Source organism: Poecilia reticulata, chromosome 1 (genome assembly GCF_904066995.2).
Source record: "Poecilia reticulata chromosome 1, P_reticulata-male-v2, whole genome shotgun sequence".
Taxonomy (NCBI): Eukaryota; Metazoa; Chordata; class Actinopteri; order Cyprinodontiformes; family Poeciliidae; genus Poecilia; species Poecilia reticulata.
In genome coordinates this window covers 26,186,934-26,207,801 of record NC_088830.1, presented here as the reverse complement: position 1 = coordinate 26,207,801, position 20,868 = coordinate 26,186,934, and the positions used below count along the sequence as shown (strand labels likewise).

At 38.6% G+C, this 20,868-nt stretch overlaps 1 protein-coding gene across 1 annotated transcript; it reads left to right on the top strand.

Annotated features, from left to right (window-relative positions):
• Positions 1–953: 953 nt before the first annotated feature.
• Positions 954–18,356, top strand: pex6 (peroxisomal biogenesis factor 6). Its single transcript, XM_008417477.2, is given in 19 exon segments — positions 954–1,529; positions 2,642–3,104; positions 3,107–3,261; positions 4,559–4,725; positions 4,899–4,982; positions 7,130–7,229; positions 8,158–8,291; positions 9,799–9,904; positions 10,708–10,910; positions 12,980–13,166; positions 13,462–13,538; positions 14,441–14,558; positions 15,083–15,288; positions 15,385–15,446; positions 16,456–16,564; positions 16,654–16,770; positions 17,183–17,260; positions 17,694–17,833; positions 18,066–18,356. Coding segments are annotated over 19 exon segments (3,171 nt in total). The 5' UTR covers positions 954–1,001; the 3' UTR covers positions 18,203–18,356.
• Positions 18,357–20,868: the final 2,512 nt, after the last annotated feature.

The following is a 20,868-nucleotide window of genomic DNA, read 5'->3' as shown; positions in this document are numbered from 1 at the left end:
ATAAATCAATTAATTGTATGATAAATTAAAACAAGCTTGATCATTTCCATTTGCGTGATATATCATGATTTCTACTAAAAACTGGATGACAAAAGTCTTCAGTCTGGTGCTTTGGTCTCAACTAGCTCTTTTTCTAAAGGACAGTTTTGTTTAGAGACTTCATAATTAATTGTAATTGTTTCTCTTGTGTTTATTAATTTGGGATAAATTCATCATGAGAAGAATTTAATAAACATTTAACATTTCCTTTGTTAAATGTTTATTATAACTTAGTGTTCTTACATTATAATGCTATTATCATTATGTTACTTGAAAATGTTCTCAAAACAACAATGTTATTTATCATAATGACTTCTGGGACAATTTATTATCCAGCAAAATGTTTTGACAGGTCCATTCTCAACTGTGAACCACAATAATGAGTTAGATGAATCTTTAATATTAATTGACTTTGCAATGAGAAGTGGCAATAGTTGGACCAACAACTCTTGTCCCACAAAAAGTACATCACAAATATCTTCATGAGATTCTGTTAATGTTTGTGTTTAATCCTGATGCATTCAAGTTTTAAAAATTACTTGACACAAATAAATAAAATGTTTTCTTCAGTTTCAAAATACTTTTTTTCAGATTTTATTTTTTCTGTTTCAAAATTACTTTTCAGTTTCAAACTTCAAAAGTTTTTATTTTTTAAACAGACTATTACCCAAATTTCTTTTGACATAAATTCACCTATTTTCAGAATTGACTTAACAGAAGCGAAGATTAGAATAAATGAAAATAACATTTTTCGGTTGCACAATAAATTTATTATTGAAATCTTTTTTTCTCTTTTCAAAATTATTTTTTTGTTTGAATTTTTTTTTATTCGTTTCAATTTTTTCCCCAACAAACTCTATGGTCCTACCTGCATACATTTTCGCGTGGTGTTCCCCTTCCGGTCCACTAGGTGGCGCTACCGACACATGTAGGCAACTATTAAGCGGTGAGGAAAGTCCAACATGGCGGCGCAGGTTCAGTTGAGTTGTTTGGAGAATTTTCCCGAACACATTAGTCCTCTGGATGTTCTGGCCCTGGAACCTGACCTGGAATCTGTTTTCCAATATGACACCAACCAGCCGATCGTCCTCTTCACCCCGAACCGGCCTCAGCTCTGTGACAGGACGGGCATTTTACTGCAAGTTCACCCGACCACCATGGAGGAGATTAGCAGCGCCGGGGGCAGAAGCTGCCTAACTGCCGACAGCGACTCCGGACTACGTGTCCGCTTCTTCGCCAGCCAGTATTTCCTAAACCACTATCGGATCAAGCGGTGTTCATGCGCCGGAACTGTCAGGCCTCTGGAGCCGGTCAGTCTGGACAGGGTGGTGCTCGGAGCCCGCAGCAGGCAGAGCCTCCGCTGGGCTGGAGGGGAGCAGTTCACCGGTGGCCTGCTGGAGCTCTGTCACTTGGGCCAGGAGCCGCTGGCCCGTCAAGGAGACCCGCTTCTCTTGCCCCATCATCCGCTGTTTGGAGACGACAAGGGGCAGGTGAGACTCTGAATTGATCATTACTTAGCTAAATAACCCAAAAGAAAACAACTTTAGCACATTTATATTCATGTTGTTGGCCTAATAACGACTGACATAAGTTTGTTTTTCCTCTTGGTGAGGGTTTTAACCTAAATGTAAAGTCAGAAAAGTTGGGGAAAACTGTTTGGACCTACGGGCTTTTTCACAAACATCCACACCTTCATTCATTCCCCAAGTTACAAATGCAAAACTTCGGTGTTTTATAGGGTCTCCTGTGATGGGCCAAACACAAAATACCGCATCATGTTGAAGTGGAAGAAAAACAATGAATGACATTACATTTTTAAGACTTTAATAAATGTGACCTACATTTGTATTTAGGCTCCTTTATTCATCCATGCAATCTTTAGTCTGTAGCATTTATCCTCGTAAAGTTAAATTTATTTCCTCCATGATATCCTTTTTATTATTCATTAAGCGCCATTGTATTCACTGTTTCCAGGATCATCTTCTGTTATGCAATAGTGTTTATCTAACACATGTAGCTGGAGTAAAATACACAATTTCTGGTTGTAAAGTGACAGAATGTGGTGTTTGTGTGAAATGTACGACAGCAGATAAATGCATTGGCCCTAACAAATTTAGGGAATTTCTGAAAATTCTCTCGTTTCTGCCAAAAAATGTGAAAATTGAGATTAAGCTCAGAAATTTTCTATAAAAAACGTGAACATTTTTTAACTCCATAAGTCAAAAAATTTGCTACAAAAAAATCTTGAAATTTTGAGGTTAATCTAAGACATTTTCTAGAAAAAACATGAAACTTTCTGAGTACCAAAATGTAAGATTTTTGACTTTTGAAACTCAAAGTTTACAAAAGTCAAAAATGTTCGACTTAACAAGCACAGAATGTTTCTGGGACTAAATTTAAAAATCCAGAAATGTTGAGATTAATCTCAGACATTTTCTAGAAAACGAAAATTCTGAGATTAATCTCAATGTTTCTGGGGAACATTTTGGTAGAAATTTACTCCTTTTATGTTTGCAACTGCCCTAATATGCCATTGTATTGGTAAACCATATTGCAGTGTTTCACTCATCTGAAGTATTTCCTGCTTTCTGTGTTTTGCAAGGTGCAACAGCGCCTCCTGGAGCTCCTGGTGCTGGAATGCAGTCCAGTGAATCAGGGGAGGATCACGGCCAACACCTCTCTGGTCCTGACCGACTACTGGGACTGCGCAGACCCTCCAGGCCCGTCGTTGCCCTGCAGATCTCTCGGACTGAGCGTGTCAGACTTTGCTCATTACGCTGACAGCCTTGGCGGGTCTCGGTCTCTCCTGGACAGCTGGAGTAGTCTTGGCTCTGAGCTGCCAGACGTCCTGCAGGCCCTGGAGTGCAGGTTAGACGTGCGCGTGGTGGACACTCACCGATGGTGCAGGGTCAAAGGCCAGCAAGGATCATTTGTGGACACAGACAACTGTGTGTTCCTGAGCAAGTACCTGCTTCGGAGGCTGGGGTTGTTCAACCATGAGTGGGTGAGGTTGTCCAGGCCTGTGGGGGGTGGCAGAGGGCCGGGGGAAGAGGTCGATGTCAGAGCTCCCCCTGCAGAGAGCGCCAGGTCTCTGCAGTAGTGGTGGATCTGAGTCCAGAACTGATGATCCACGACGATGTAGGTTTCATCTCAGCGACTCTGTGGTTCAACATGACTGAAGGAGAAACGCTTCCCGTGAAGAGCTGCACGCTGAGGATGAAGGTGCTGCAGTACATTTAAAACACACTTTAAGCTGCTCAGTAAGGATACGTTCACACTGCATGTCTTAATTCTGAAAGCAAACGTTTCTTATGTGGTCATTCATGCTAATAATTAACCCCGACCACAACGAGACTTCGGCCTGAACGGTTTACGTTCCCAAAGCACCGAATGCGCAGAAGAATAATGTTGACGTCACATAACAGCACACCGTTTACAGAAGATGAAGGACGCCATGTTTAACAGTGACAGAAAAGCTCCACTTTTGTTTTAGCATTAAAAAACTGCAGCTGCAGCAGCCAAAGAGTTGTCAGCATAAGCAGTGTAAATGTTCCTGGAGCTTCTTCAACAAGCTAAATAATCAGCCAAGTATGAAATTTGATCCAAAGACACAAAAAACTGTGGTGTTTAAAATAAAAAGGTAAAATCATTGCGTCAAGACAGAAATCTTAAAAACAGCACAACAAAATATAACTGGCAGAAACGGGAGCGGTGGTTGTGAGTAAAACCATAAGATATTAACTTCAGAAAATTGCTGTTATGTCCAGAAAGACCCAATTTGAACTTTTAAATAACAAGATCCCAGTGTGGTAAAGAGAAACATCATACACCAGGAGTTTCTCAACTTCAACACACTGGAGCCAAATATTGAAATCCTTAGCAGGACTCTGGAGAACTTGACTGCTTACTAAGGAGGTAATTAAGTGATTTAATTCAGGTGGGTTGGACCTAAAAGTTGACAGGACAGTAGACTTTGGGGACCTCATCAGCTGTGACTGAATAGATAAAAATAATTCAGGGATTGAAAAAAATAAAATAAAATTATGTTTGTGTGTCCTTAAAATGTCTAAAATTAATAAAAAAGAATAAACTGGCCTTAAATACATTAACCACAGCTCTTAAATTTTGTTGTACATTTTATATTTTCGTGGCACATTCTTAGGCAAAAGTTTGAGTCACACACATACATTATTATTACATTCTGTGAGGCTACCGCTAACTAGCTGCTAATAAACACTCGCTAGCTAGCAAGCTTGCTTTTTTTTGCATCAATCATCAGTAAATATAAATTCGTCACTAGCACACTTCTGTTACTAATCCATACAAAGGCAAAACACTTTGAAAGCTATAAAACATGCTATTTTCTCATGTATATTTATATCGTGATTCAGATCTTAAATTTGATTAATAGCGGTTTTAAAAAGTCTTAAGGCCATTATGCAGATACCCTGACTAAACATTCAGTCGTGTCTCATTCAGATCTTTGTTTGATGAGCTGCTCTTTGCTCTGTTGCATCAGAGGTGGAAATCGGCTCTTGAAGATCTCCGGCAGCGCTCTGACAGTTACTGCCGCTCAGCTTCTCTGCCGTTTGCCACCGAGCTTCACATCCAGCCGGTCAGCTCTCCGCAGCACAGCAACCTCAGCTTCCCCGACAACCTGCTGGCCGAGCATTTCGCCACTCCACGGTGGGTTACTGCAGGTCTGCCAGTCCAAACGCCTCCGCTTAATGTAATCTGATTAACTGTACGGGAAAGAAGCAGGAAGGCATTTTCAACAGAAACGACTTCACTGTGAAGCAGAAAGTTCTCTGCCATACGCTGTTTCTTTCCTCTAAACAGTTTGTTGTGACGTTTCACAGCGTGATTTCACAGGGAGACATCCTGACAGTTCCTGCTAGAAACCATCCAGACCTGCTGGAAAACAATGCAGAGGGGATTCGCAGGTACAGCGCACCGGTCTGCATGCTTACAATTATGGCAAAAAAGAGAGGAAAAAAAACACACACTCAGACAAAAAATATAAAGCTATCAGGTCTTTACCAGGTTCATTCAGTTAAATCTGACCTCAAGTTCACAAAACACACATAACAGATTCCACCTGGACTTTTATCACAATATTTTATGGTACTATTATGATAACAATAAAAACGATGACTGAAAAAAACAATTATTATGTAACTGTATGCCTATGATTGCATCTCAAAGCATTCATTGCCCCACAAACACAAATATTGTTCTTGTAAAGTTAAAGAACTCACTTAAAGAAATGTGATTTATATCACTAAGCTGCACAAAGTAACTACATTTAATCATATTTTTGAATTTAGTGGTGTATTTTGATGAACAGTGGAGAAAATGGTAAAAATAAAATTTACAGTAATAATAATAACGCACCATTAATTTACATTTATTGAGACAACAACCAAAATTCTTAAGAAATTTTTCACAATATACGATACAATAAATGTAATTGTGGGCCATTATGAAGCTCAAGATGTAAAACTCGTGTACAGAAATGACATTTCAACACTGTGTTGCCTAGCAACAACTCTGAAACTTAAAAGATCTGGAGGAAATCCAGATCTGCATCAAAGTCACGGCTGCAGAGTTTGGTAACCTGGTCAAGAGTCACAGGAAACGCCTGACCTCTGGAATTGTGAACAAATGTTTCCGTTCCAAATATTAGCTAATGTAAATTCAGCTCAGTCAGATGCAATTTTGCAGTAATAAGTTGTGTTGACATGTTCTCTTCAAATAGATTACAACCTTTTTGTAGCATCTGTGCAAACAGTATACTATATTTCTAACTAAAAAATGGATCATGACCAACAAGGTCAATGGACTAGCTCTCAGAAGTCTAGATACGACTCAGGAAGGAGTAGACAGACTAGAAGTTGCAGATGTGAGTGCCTTGTATTCACAGTGATTAATTATTTACATTGCAATAAGGAAAAAAACCAGAAACATTCAAATGGCCATATTAAAATAAAAGGAAATACACAAAGAATGAAATATTAAATCAAAAGAAAACAAATCAGCTCCACAGTTCCAGCAACAAGCCACACTATTCAGTTCATACACCCCCCCTGAACTGGGGCGGTTCAACAGGATCAGGTGAGTTGATCCTGTTGATCAACTCACCTGATCAACAGGATCATATACTTGCTGAACTGCAGCAAGTATATGAACTTGCTGCAGTTCATATACTGACAAAAGTCAGATCAGAGTGGGAACAGTTTTGTTCATGGGCTGCAGGAAGTCTCCCACCAGCCTGGTGGGGAAACCAAATCTTAACACACCACAGGTGAAATCCTTTTAGGCTCTTGAACCTGATTCTTCAGCTCGCCATCGAACCTGGCCAATTCCGCAGTTCATAAGGCATACAATCGGTTTTGTTTCCCTTATCCCTCAGCTCACAACCGGAGACTCCTGCAGCTTTGCTCTCCCAAACCCGTTCTAATCCTCCATGCTTTTCACTCCAGCTAATATACCCAGCAAATTAGCTACGGTGGTACATGTGACTCAGACGCTCAGCAATGATTGGCTGCTTAGTAAATCTCGCGAGAATTGCAGTTATATAATCAAACTATCGCGAGATTTTGGAGGGCAATAGTAGCGAACCAGAAAATGGAACTCAACATTTCACTTGGGTTACACCTTCAAACAAATCACCAGCTGTTTTTCCGTTGCAAACGTGCACAAAACTTTGTCTTCCACTAATGTCGAAAAAACACAATTTTACCATCAGCATGTTCGCATTAAATAAGAAACATAAATAAAATCACACATGAATGAGCTTGTTCATGCAATAATACCGTGCCGCAACATGGTCCGCCAACCACTTCCTGTTGTTTTTGTCTTCGCGGTTTGCACCAGTGGTAACATCCAATTTTGATGCAAGCAAAAGAAAATCCCCAAAACATTCTAGCACCAAAACTTTTTAGCCAAAAAAAAAAGAAAAAAGTGTTTTCTTTCAAAAATGTTGTTTCCTTTAAGCAAATTTATTTTCCAAATGTCAAATTGTTGATGGAAACACAGCCACTATAGTGAAGTCTTTTTCTGATCGTCTTTGTGCTTTGACCTCTGCCAGGTGTCCGGTTCTGTACTTTAAAGTTCAGAACGTTCTTCCATCTGCTAACGGAGGAGGAGAAGCTCTTCTGGCTGATGAGGCTCACACCTCCCTCTACATGGTGAACATCTGCTTCTGTTTAGCGCCTGAACACAGAAATGATCCATATCATGGCTCCATGACCATCATTAGCAAACCCACAGAAAATGCTGCAAGATAGTTGAAAAAACATCGACTGTTAGAATGTTTTTTTCCTCACTTTTATTCACTGTTCAATCATTTTTGACATTTGTTTAGCATGTATGCTGCCTCTTACTTTCTAACGTTAGCTGGTCAGGAGTTCTTATATTGTCCTCCACTGTGGAGAACAATGCTGGTCGGTTCCTTTGATCTTTTCTAAACTTTTTATTTCTCGCTTGCTTTGCTAGCTTGAGGAGCAAAGTAGCTTGATAAATGTGACTGGAAGCCAATGAGAAAGATGAGTATGGGAAATGACATCTTAAATGATTTTAACTGGTATTTTATAATAATGATTGAAAAACTGATTAATAAATACGTTAAAATTTAGGATTAAGATGTTTTTATTTGAAAAAATGCTCCTCTCTAACGCTGCAAAATCTTATCAAGTATTTTTGGTCTAGTTTCTGTTGCATATATCTTAATTAAATTACAAGTAACTTTTCAGTAAGAGACAGGAGCTTATTTTATGTCAATAATTCCATAATGTTGAAAAAGTGCTTGTTTCATTGGATTATCATTTTATAAGTGAAATAATCTGCCAGTGAAACTAGTACTATTTAATCAACATAAAGGAATTATTGCCTTAAAACAAGCTGCTATATTTTGCTGAAAAGTTACTTGTGACGTAGCTTTCTCTTATTTTGATACTTGCACTAGACCAAATATATTTGGTAAGATTTTGTGTTTTTCCTTGCAAACATTTAGTTGGCATCTATACCTCCTATTGAAGCAAAGTCTGAAACTGTATTTTGAAAATGATCATTCATTTGGTGTCAGTGGTAATGAATATGCTTTAAATGCATTAATAGGGAACGTTCACCAACAGCCCTGTTCCCTGCTGCTGTGTGGATGAAGAGTCTCTGTGGAGCAGCCTGACTCCTTCTGGCCTCAACAAGACCGTCGACCTCCTCAGCGACCTCATCCTGCCTCACCTGCAGCACAGGTAACTTACTTCCCTGCTGTAACCTCACTGCCTCTTATTGACCTTTTGCGCGTGACGTCACGCTCTCAAAAACTCCGCCTACTCCGCCTTGTCAAAACAACCAATGCGCTCCTGCTGTAACCCAATATCGCTTCTGTTTAGTTGATTTCACTTTAAAAATGGGCACAGGATGCTGCGCGGTCAAACAGAGAAGGATAAAAATCTAACTTGTTTTATTTTCTAACTTTTAATGAGGAAAGATGCAGCGGCGACGGATAGCTGCTGTCAATTATAACGACTTGCAGCTGTTAATAATAAATGTCAGCCCTTGGATCGCGGATTTGTAGCGAACATTTTTTACAAGGTAAGAAGACTAACGCATACTTTATAAGTAAGTATGAGTAGAAAGATATCAAATATCGCATTATGGAGAAGGTACGAATCTAACCGTTGGTAACCATGGAAACGGTTCCGCACCGTCATGTAGCCTAGCAAGAATGGAAAAAAACTGGTTAGCATCTCGGTCTTTAGTACGTTTTTAATGCTGCTCCGGTGTAAAGGGGAGACGCTGTTTATGACATCGTGATAAAAATCATGTGGTGTGAATTCAGGCAAAGTCAGTAATTTGATCAACTCTTCAGGAGGGAGGAGGTACGGGTCGGTTTCTAAGCTAGCTGTTTCGAAATACCGCCGTCTATGAGCCCCAACCAGGTGTGTTACATTCATAGACAGATTTGCTTGACTGGATCAAGAAGAAACCAGAATAAACTGGTAAAAACGACTTTGGAAAACCATTTCGGTCGCTCAGTTCGGTCTCTCACTTCCGACGTCCATCATGGCGCCTGCCTGGAATGATTTAGTGATGTAGTTGCAAAGGGTCAAAAGTGCTTGATTTCTGTTTAAATCCTTGAAAGTGCTTGATTTCTGTTTAAATCCTTGAAAGTGCTTGATTTCTGTTTAAATCCTTGAAAGTGCTTGATGATCAAACTACACAGTTTTGTAATAAAGTGAAATCTAACATTTGTTTAAAAGCCTACATTTGGAAAACATTTACAGTTGAAACGAGACATTTAAAAATATGAATGTTTGAAGTTAGTCGGTTAGAATTATGTCCTTTAAAATTTCTATTTGCTGAGTGTCGGAAAACTTTTTTTTAGTTTTGTTGCAACTTTCTCAAACCTGTTAGGTCTATAGGGTTGTGTGTAAGAGACCAAATTGAATGAAAACATAAACTTTTGTTAGATTTTAGTTTTCTTTGTCCTTACTGTATAATAAAGACCCCAATCACAACACATTATTAACAGTAATAAATTATATCATATATTATTGAAATGAAACTGTCCTTTTTTTTTTAGTTCATTTGTGTTGTTTGCAGGTGTGGTGCTAGAAAAGTTTACCTTGAAAATGCTTAAAAGGTGCTTGAATTTGAATGTGGGAATAGTGTATGAACTATGTAAGTAATAAGACTTTTGTATTTGTCAGCTCTTTAGGAGGAATTAAGTCTAATTAGTGTTGTGTTTGGTTATAGAGAGTCTCTGTCTGCTTGCACCGTCCTCCTCCACGGTCCTGCAGGCAGCGGAAAGATAACTGTGGTCAGAGCGGCGAGTCGCAGACTCAACCTCCACCTGCTGAAGGTGCAGTTTAATGTCTAATTTCATTATTCGTTTTTACAGAAATTACAAATAAGTTACAGATTTTGTTGGGCTACCTTGGAAATTATTGCAAGGATTATTTCTAGATTTATTCTCATCTGCAAAAAGATGAGAATAAAAGAACAACAAGCAGATTCGACACAAACATATATTTTTTTATTCTTTAAGGAACTTAAATAACTTGATCAGATTAATGTCGGACTGTAAATTGACATCAAGTAAGGCTGAGGAAGTAGTGTAGTAAGAAATAATTTTGATTTTTAATTCAAAACATATCAATATTTAACAAAACTGCAGGTGTGTCTGTGTCTGGTGAATTTTTGGTTAAAACATGTTTGTTTTTCATTCAGTGGGTAGAAAATCCAGAAATTTTACTCAATTAATAGCAGAGATACTTCATAAAAAAAATTATTCAAATAAAAGTAAAAAGTACTACATAATAAAAATACTCAAAAGTAATTTTAAATATAACTTGTAACAAGCCCAACTCTGCACGTTTTTGTCCAGTTCTTCAGAAAATGTTCAATATACTCACAATTAGAAACATAAAGAGAACAAATGTGTTTATTTCTAATGAAATGAAATAAAAAAACATGTAAAATGTCAACAGAAAAATATATTTTTTAAAAATATAGTTTTTACTGATGTCAGTTTTTACTCTTTACAAATTATATCTTGTTTCTGTGTGAATTTATGCAAAACTAAATTGTAGCGTGGGTGTGTTCTGCTGCTTAAAGAAGTCATTTGCTGTGTATGTGTGTGTCTGTGTGTGCGTGTGTGTGTAGGTGAACTGTGTGACTGTGTGTGCAGACACTCCTGCAGCTGCAGAAGTGAAGCTGTCGTCGGTGTTCCAGCGAGCCAACGCGCTCCAGCCGTGCGTCCTGCTGCTCAGAAACCTGCAGCTCCTGCTTAAAACTCCAGGATCTGCTGAAGATGATGGCCGGGTCCAGGCGGTTCTGTGCCAGCTGCTCGGCAGCGCCCCCGCCAGGTCAGTGGCTTAAACATGATGATTTAATTGGAAGAGAAAAAAAACAAAAAAAAATACATCCAGGAGGTCTACTATCATCTACAGGTGCATGACAGTAAGTTGGAATATCAATAGAAAGTTTATTTATTTTATTAAACCTGCTCAGAAAGTGAAACCATTGCTTTGCTACATTACGTGCAAATTGATATGTTTAATATAAGCATTATATAATATAAGTATGAACATCTGATCATTAAAATTTTTATGGTGCTTCAAAAAATTACAGAAGACTAATAGCATTTTAAGTGGATGAAATGTAGGTATGGCTGGACAATAAATCAATAATATATATCGCTAAAGGTGCATGATCAGTATCCATCGGTAATATGTCTGATAGAATAATCAATAATTTAACTGAACTTTGATCCAGAATCCCACAGCATTCTGGGAAATGTAGGCAGAGGAGAAAGGCTTTAACAGCTCCAGCTACTCACTAAGCAAAGTTTGATGGCATCAACTATAGCTGTGTCCGAATTCAGGGTCTGTATCCTTCGAAGGACGGATTTGTAGGCCGATTACGTCATAGCGTGGCGACAAGGCATGTCCAAATTCAAAGACTCCTTCAAATGCATCCTTCAAATGCGTCCTTCTTTTCCCCAGATTTGAAGGATGGGTCCAGTGTATCCTTCACGGCCCACGATATCCCATAATTCATTGCGGGTTCCAACTGGGCGTTCAGGCAGAGCGTCAATGGCGGTGAATAGCGACAAATTATTTAGCTACATAACACTTTAAATGACACAACGTGATTTGGTATAACGTTTTTAGGTGAGAATGTAAGTGTGTAAATCTTAAATATCTGCTCGGTTCATCAAAACATCACCTAATTGCAATATTGCTCTGACATTTTCGGTCCTGTCTGCTACCGCTGCGTTAACAGCCAGCTCCCCCCCGCCAGCTGTCAGCTGGCCGGGCGCTCCGGGTTCGGTACACCGAGATAAAACGCCTAACTCCTGGCATATTGTTATAAAAACTCCTAGTAGTTTCCCCAATGAGTGGGAGTTAAACACCGATATTAATCAGACAGATCTGGTTGAAAAATGTTCGGTTTATAACGTCGCCCATTTCAAAGCAGAGCACATCGGTTTGATTGATTAATTAAAGTTAAGCCTTCAAACATAATAGGTTTATTTAACCGTAATGTCCTATCTGCGATGTGAATAATTTGTATTTCTTGTAGAAAAGTGCAGTACACATTTGAACATTTTAGAATCAAATTAAGAAATTTCCTTTTTACTATGCAGCATCCTTTACTATAAAAGGTGAAGAATAATATAGAAATCAGTAATACATGACTGAAAAACAAACTTCGGCTTCGTTGTTTGTTTGTATTTCCCCTCCGCTCTCTACTTCATGCTGTCACGGTTGCTAGGCAACATGAGTTACGCTGAGGTGGGGGCGGGGACAGTTGGTGAAGGCTAGACCTGTCCGAGTCCACAGATATTTTTCTTCCGGTCTTAGTTTATTCCCGGCTTTCGAAGGACCCGTCCTACGTAGACCAGTCCTTCGAAGGATGCAGACCCTGAATTCAGACACAGCTTATAACTCACTCACTCTTTGGTTGCCTAGCAACTCAGTCATTCTTTGGTTACCTAGCAACAATCTGTTGAGCAACTTGCACAGCAGCAGTTCAAGGTTTCACCTCTGTGCCTCATAACAACAAAGTTTGAAAACTGGATAAAACCAAAAAGGTAGCATTAAAGATATTTAAAACAAAAATCTAATCAATAATTATCAATGTCGACACTTATATCGTGATACATTTTTCATCCATATCGTCCAGCCCTACTATATCCATTGAATCTGTACAAATGTTGATTGTTACAACCACAGACTTCATTGTGTTTTATTGTGATTTGATGTGATAGATAAGCACAATGTGGACTATAAACACTAATTGACTTTTGATTGCAATAAACCTCCAATTTTTTTAGCTGCATCCTTTTCTACAAATTATCTTTTGCAGTGATGCAGCCAGAGTTCAGGATGGACAGAGGTAATGTGTTGTTGTCTCTGTGTTTCTGTGTCAGTGTGGTAGTCGTGGCCACGGTTTGCAGAGCTCGGGATCTCTCCACCGGCGTCATGGGGGCATTTGTCCACCAGGTGGCGATGGAGAGCCCCACAGAGGAGCAGCGGCTCACCATGTTGGTAGGTCTGAGTCGAGAGCTTAGTCTGGGGAGAGACGCCAACCTGGAGCGACTGTCCAAGCTAACCGCAGTAAGCATTGATCTTTACGTCTTAAACCTGGCCTATGAATTATTTGGGTTTAATTCGATTTCTAAATTAAGGAGAGATAACTCTCTTTATGCTTTTTTATTTTATTTATTTATTTTATTTTTTGTAAATTGAAGTCTTTTCTGTGGCAGAGAGAGAGGCTGCTGGGAGCTGTAGTTTGTAGGGAAATGAAAACCTATACATAGATTTTCAAATGGCTAATAATTCTGGGTCCACAGTGGTCAGATTGCTCCAAACGCAAAGAGGGATTTCACTCTAGATTTTCTCATCTTTTCAGGGTTTTGTGCTGGGAGATCTGAGCGCTCTGCTGGCTGAAGCTGGAAGAGCTGCCTGCAGGAGGCTGATCCACATCTGGTGAGACTGAAGCCATGCGTCTAATGCACTCGGACTGCAACAATTGCCTTCCTGGAAACAGAAGAGAAGCATCTCTACATTTACAATCAGAGCTGGCGCTAATATTTATTTTATCAGGGAATTTTTGCAGCGTACTAAATAAAACTTTATGAATTACTACTTTCAAGATAAAAATAAATGACATAATGCATATTTATGGTTGCTAGATATGAGACTAAACTGGAAATAACCAAAAATAGATCAGAGTGCAACTCAAATATTCATATTATGCATACAGTTAAAGGTAAATGATAATGAATTATGTAAAATAACTTGGACAAATCCAAGCATTATCACAGGCATATAAATGGTGAAAAGTGCCTTAATTGCAATAAATGAATAACTTAATATAATTGTCATTAATTTTTTAAAACTGGAAATAATTCATTGAAAATAAAACAAATTTAATCAAGTAAATGTAATTACATTGATGTTTACAGTGCAAACATAGGTGCATATAATAGATTTATAATAAAATGATGAAATTAAAAGGACTCCCTGAAATCACCAAATATTTAAATTTATTCAGTGATTTTAAAGATTAAATTAACATCAGTTTCTGTTTAGATATTTGACTAGACATGAATGGATGTAGGGGGAAAAAATTGCCTTTAAAATGTGACAGAAACCTAAAATTATTCATGAAATGTAGATGAAAGATGTAAAGTACGGAGAATTTGTAACATTTGAGCAAATAGAATGAATTACGGCCTTTCAAGTCTTGATGACATAAAGTCACTGATGGTTTCTGAGAAACAGAAAATGTCCAAACCTCTGAATAATGCATTTTCATTGGCAGATTAAAGATCATAGATTTTATCTGATTTAGTTGGACGCTGTTCAAAGGTTTGTTGTTTCCACAGCGGTGGCCAGCTGCAGGAGGACTTGTGCTCCAGCGGAGTGACCATCATGAACCAGGACTTCTGCAGCGCCCTGGAGACGCTGCAAAGCGCCCAGTCTAAAGCCATCGGAGCCCCAAAGGTGACGCCGTCTGGCCCAGCAGAGCCGTCCTCGTTATTCTGGAGCCCGCTGAGCTTTAAGTCCCTCCAGCTTTTCCACAAATCTGTAAAATTCATACAAAATCAACAAATCTCCACATTCTTTTCTGACTTTACTGCAAATTTTCTCAAAATATTGCGTTTTAAGTGACTCCAGCCTCAGCCTTACTTGATGCCAAGTTGTAATCCGTAACTGATGCGACGAGTAACAAAAAGTCACACTTAACATCAATCATTAGCGCAAATATCGTAAAAATTCCTTTTAAACATTTCGAAGTTGGCACCACAAAATCTGTAATTTTGATTACAAAAACACAAATCAATCCTAAAATCCTGGAGGAACAGCCATGTATTGATATTTCAACAGTTTAATTGTTTTATACATTCTGGCACAACCGCCCCTTTAAGAACGTTCAGATTTTTGATTTGGCCCAAAATGAGCTGAATGTGACACGGACTGTATAATCATTTTATTCATGTCGGCTGTTTGTAACTCTGAACGGACAGATCCCCAACGTGTGCTGGGAGGACGTTGGCGGGCTGGAGCATGTGAAGAGGGAAATCCTGGACACCGTGCAGCTTCCTCTGCAGCGTCCCGAGCTCCTGTCTTTGGGCCTGAACCGAACCGGAGTCCTGCTGTACGGACCGCCCGGGACGGGGAAGACCCTGCTGGCCAAGGCTGTGGCCACCGAGTGCTCCATGACCTTCCTCAGGTGGGTTTACCTCACGAACCAGGTGTGGACTTCCTCTTTTTATTTCTTTAAATGCTGTTTGATTGTTCCTAAAGCTGCGGTTCTTTTCTGTTTCAGTGTCAAAGGTCCAGAGCTCATCAACATGTATGTGGGTCAGAGTGAAGAAAACATCCGAGAAGGTTTGTGTCTCATCTGTTCCTGTCGATTAAATCAGTTATTTAAAATTAATTTCTATTTGATTTGATTTGTTTTTCTCTTTTTTCTCTTTCTACTGGTCTGGTCTCAGTTAGTCGTCTTTTAAAGAACAATTTAGTTTACAGAGACTTTATATTTCATTTTATTTGTTTTATTGTTTATTTATTTTGAATATTTAAAATGTTATCCAATTCCAAGGTTAAACGTTCATTAAGATTTGAAGTTAATTGATCTTTTAGAATGTTTTTGCATTATTTTGCCATTATTACCATGATATTACTTGAAAATTGTCTCAAAACGGCAATATTATTGTTCACTGCAATGACTTCTGGGACAATTTATCGTCCAGCAAAATGGATCATCATGGCAGACCTAATCTCATCATTTGATCTAATCATGACTGTATTTTTTGTATTTATTGACGAAATTTGTATAGTTCTGTCATTTTAATCTTTGTTTATTTTTTCAAGACAAATAATTTATTATCCAGGAACGACAACAGAGTTTTGTGTAACTCTGCTGTATTTGCAAAAATGTTCATTAGTGTGCATTGTCCTTACCAACTAAATTACATTTAGACATTTAGCTTGGAAGATCTTGATGGTTAAAGGGATTATTTGTCTAGAAGGAAGAAATACTTTCTTATCTTCCATTTCAGTTGTTTTATGTGTCTTACCTATAAAATAAAAACAACCAAATGGCTGCCTTACTGCCGATTGTCCAGAAAGATACACAGCACACTTTGTTGTGCTGCATATCTTTTCTCAATGAGAGAAACAATCCAGGAAACATTGTCAGGCCCAAAGACTATTTTTATATCCAAATGTTTTGAAATGATTTATCTGCTTTGCATTTATTCGTTTCACATTTTAAAGACTTCTAAGTTGTCTGTCTGGATTATAAATATATTTAACTCTTAGTCACTGTTTTTGCTGTTTTATGTGATCTTGAGTTTTCATCCTTTGGTGTTTTTAATGTTTTGTTTGTGTTCAGTGTTCCACAAAGCGCGCTCGGCTGTTCCCTGTGTCGTCTTCTTTGACGAGCTGGACTCTCTGGCGCCCAACAGGGGGCGCAGTGGAGACTCTGGAGGAGTGATGGACAGGTAAGCGTTGACCTTTGACTTCAGTCGGAAAACTTTCCGGCGTTCTGCTTCATGACGTAAATAAATCTGCTCTTCTGTCCTCTGGTCAGAGTTGTGTCTCAGCTGCTGGCTGAACTGGACTCGCTGCAGTCGTCTGCTGGAGTTTTTGTGATCGGAGCCACAAACCGTCCGGATCTGCTGGACCAGTCGCTGCTCAGACCCGGAAGGTTAGAAATAAGCAAATAATGTTTACAATGACAAAACATATTGAGATTAACTGATTAATCAGTTATTGAAACAATCGTTAACTAATTCAGCAATCGATTAGTCGCTAACTGGAATATGCACTCAAAAAAAGACATTTTGCTTAAAAAAAAAAACAATATTCAGAGCAGTAATTCAACTAAAACTGAGTTTGCATTTAAGATAAAAGCACTTGTGTGTAAAAATGTGGATGTTGCTAATGCTAATTCAGCTGACTGACATTGAGGTGATTTTTTTGTTTTTTTTATCAAAACTTCCACATTTTGTTGATCATAACTGTTTTTTTTGTCAAAGCAATAAAAGGGCAAAACATCCAAGGGTGTGAATAGTTTTTTTCAGCAGAGATGAAGTATGAGCTTCTCTTGGACTCTGCAGGTTCGATAAGCTGGTGTATGTTGGGATCAATGAGGACCGGGCCTCCCAGCTGCAGGTTCTCCAGGCCATCCTCAGAAAGTAAGAACCGTCCTCTGGAGGCAAGAGGAAAATAAAATGTCTTTATCCGCAACATCAACTTATCTGTGCGGTATGATTAGGGCCATCGGAGATAAAAAAGAAGAAAAAAAGGAGCAAATTTCCACTGAAACATTTTGAGTTTCTGGAAACTCCAAAATTTTCATTTTTTTCTAAAAAGATTCTGAAATCAGTCAAAAAATGTTAGTTTTTTTTTCAATCAAATTTTCAACTTTTTAAACTCAGAAATGTCCTTTCAATATGTTTTGGGGGGGGGTATGTACTCCTTTTTATTTTTTATGAGATTTATTATCATTGTACAGTAATTTCTCTACAACACAACTTTGTATTGGTGTTATTTTTGATGCTTTAAGCTAAAAAAAAAAAAAAAAAAACAGATTCCCAGTTTGAGTTAAAATGTCTTCACTGTTTTTAGGTTCCAGTTAGATCCGGCCGTGAATCTGCAGGATGTGGTGGATCGCTGCCCGACTCGCATGAGCGGCGCCGATCTGTACGCTCTGTGCTCAGACGCCATGACGGCGGCCATCAAGAGAAAAATCCAACAGATCAACGACGGTAAGAACAAAGAAATGGCTTTAAAATGTTCTGTAATCCAGTCTTTCATGGCATTTTTTTCAATTAAGAGGTACACCAACAACACTCCAGGTTTATTATGGAATTATTTATGTATTTTATTGGTTTCTTTACTTTCTCATGTCCACATTTTCTTTTCCTCGGCCCGCCTTTTGTTGGTCAACATCAGCAGTTAATCCCTAATAATCTGTAATCTGGCCATTCTGTCCTCCAGGTCTGGATTCAGAGGACTCTCCTGTCCTCCTCTGTGCAGAGGATTTCTCTTCTGCTCTGAAAAACTTTAGGCCTTCTGTTTCCGAAGCGGAGCTGCTGCGGTACCGAAGCATTCACCAGGAACTCTCTGGACAGTAGAAAACCTCTGTGAGGTTTCATCAGGTTTAGCTGCTAAATGTAACATTAAGATGACGTTTGAGTTCTGAGTTGGCGCTTTTCACCGTCATTATTTTTCTAACATGTAAATGACACGAAGAAAGAAGCACATGCTAATAAATCAGTGAAGACTTTATTTACTGTGGATATCTCTTTTTTCTTTTTATTTTCTAAATGACTTTGAAATGGTTACATTGAATAAGATTTCCACTAAAATTTCAAATTCAGAGAAATAAATACTTAATATTTTTGATACTAAAATTTGACCATTTTATTTTTTTTGAAGCGATGGGTTCGCCGTGTAAGTGTAAGGGGAAAAATAAGGGAAGGGAAAAAACACTGAATAAAAAGGCGCATGCACCCTTTTTTCCTCAGTCTGCTGTTAAATCAGACAAAACTCCACTTTTAGGTCAGTTATAATTACTAAAATTATTCCTAATTCCTAAATGTCACAGTAATTAAAGTTGTTTTAATTAATAATTTAAGCATCAGCGATTTGATCTTATATCATTTTCCATCCAGTATAAAAAATACTAGAGTAAAAATATTATATAGTTAGAAAGTTGCCTCCCTCTTAATACAGATTCACATGGCAGAAATGTTTTCTCTATGCTTCTTTTGAGTTAAATACAGTCCGAATTAGCTAATTTTTCAGATTACCACAATTGCATTGAGCCAGAGGTTCCCAAACTGTGGGGCGCGCCCCCTAATGGAGGCACCGTGCCATTGCAGTGGGGGCGTGGGAAGCCATCTTGATGAAAAAAACGCATGAACGCTGTATGCGCAGGGTTTTTACCTTAGAATGGCTAATTCTGTTATTCCTCAGTCAATTTGATACAGTAGGAGCTTCCACACTTCCCATATCTGTGTGTCCTGTCACTTTTATCAGCAGTTAAAACTGTTTAATCTGTTGTTAACATGTGGTAACCAGGGGTGAAAGTAATTTTAAATTCTTCGGGGTACTATGAAAAAAAAATATATATATATATATATATATATATATTTCAATATATATATTTATATATTTTTATATATATATATATATTTGTTGCTACGCTGTTAATCTGTTGCTAAGAGATGATCGCGTTTTCTGGTAACCAAGTTCCACAAAGTTCCATAAAGTAAACATCTGAGAGAGCAGAAGAAATCCTGTTTTTTGAACAATAACAATTTTTGTTGCTAATCTGTTGCTAAGAGACGAGTGTGTTTACTGGTAACCAAGTGCCACGAAGTGAACTTCAGATTTGTACTTTTGCGAAATTTGCCAACGGTAAATATCTTGTATCTAATCAGATAAGCGTTATTTCGAAAGAGCTTTTGTTTTAGAAACTACTTATTAATTTAGTCTTTAGTCTTGTTTAGCACACTGAATGGAGGAAGTCAATGTAAGACGACATGCTAGTTATAGCCCACATGCCACTGGCTGCATTTAGGCTAATATTACCATTATTTGATCTTTATATTGCCTAATGTTTTGTGAAACCAAGTATAGGCTACAGAACAAAGACAGAAGTATTTACAGGAAGAGATGTTTAAGCAGAATCATTGCAAAGGCAGAAATGAGAAAAAAACACCATTTATCTTAAACTCCTAGAACTGGTTTTAATTCTTGAGTTAAAGGAATTCTAGTAAAAAACAGAAACACCCGCTTTAAAAGCAGACTTCAAATGTTCCTCTCTGTGAGCACCCTATGTATCATCTGACATTCGGACAGGTTCAGATCTGATGTCACTTGCCTTGTTAAATTTCCTGTTCCCAAGTTCTCTGACGAGGCCCAGAAATTTGATAACAAGTCAGATTTCTAAGTTTTAAAATGTTATCAGAAAGGTGAGGCAGGTGGGAAGGAGCAATGGGGGAGGAAAACCCCTCTGAAAACCCCTCTTCCAAACAGATCACTTCCAAACAGTGATCTGTTTGGAAGAACGGGATGGCTCCAAACTTCAACCAGACTGGCCACGGATACTGACTCAAGAATGCAGCCACCAAAAGTCTCCTCCTCTCCATGGATGGCATCAAGCTGTACGCCAAGAGCGAGCGAGACATCGACTCACTGATCCGCACCACCAGGATCTGCAGCACTGACATTGGGATGTCATTCGGACTAGAGAAGTGTGGCGGATGATTACAAAGAGAGGGAAGGTCATCCACACAGAAGGGGTCTCACTCCCAGAAGGAACAACAGCAGACATTGAGGACAGTTACAATTACCTGGGAATACCACAAGCAAATGGCAACCTCGATGAGGTCACAAGGAAAGGAGCCACAGCCAAATAATACCTCCAACGAATAAGGCAAGTCCTGAGAAGCCAGCTCAATGGCAAGAACAACATACGTGCGATAAACAGCTATGAGTTACCAGTAATCAGAGACCCTGCAGGAATAATCAGCTGGCCAAAGGAGGAGATGAAGACCACCGATGTTAAGACACTCTGAAACTACTGACCATGCATGGAGGGCTCCACCCCAAATCCAGCATTCTGACTAAACACGAGTCATAGGGAAGGTAAATAAGGCAGGTGATTCCTTGAATTTTCTAAATTGGGGGAACCAAACCTTTTTGGAAATAAAGGCCCCTCTTAGAGGATTAAGAGGCAGAGCCAGGACAACAGGTGGGCTTAAATAGACAGAGGGTAATTAGGGAGACTAGA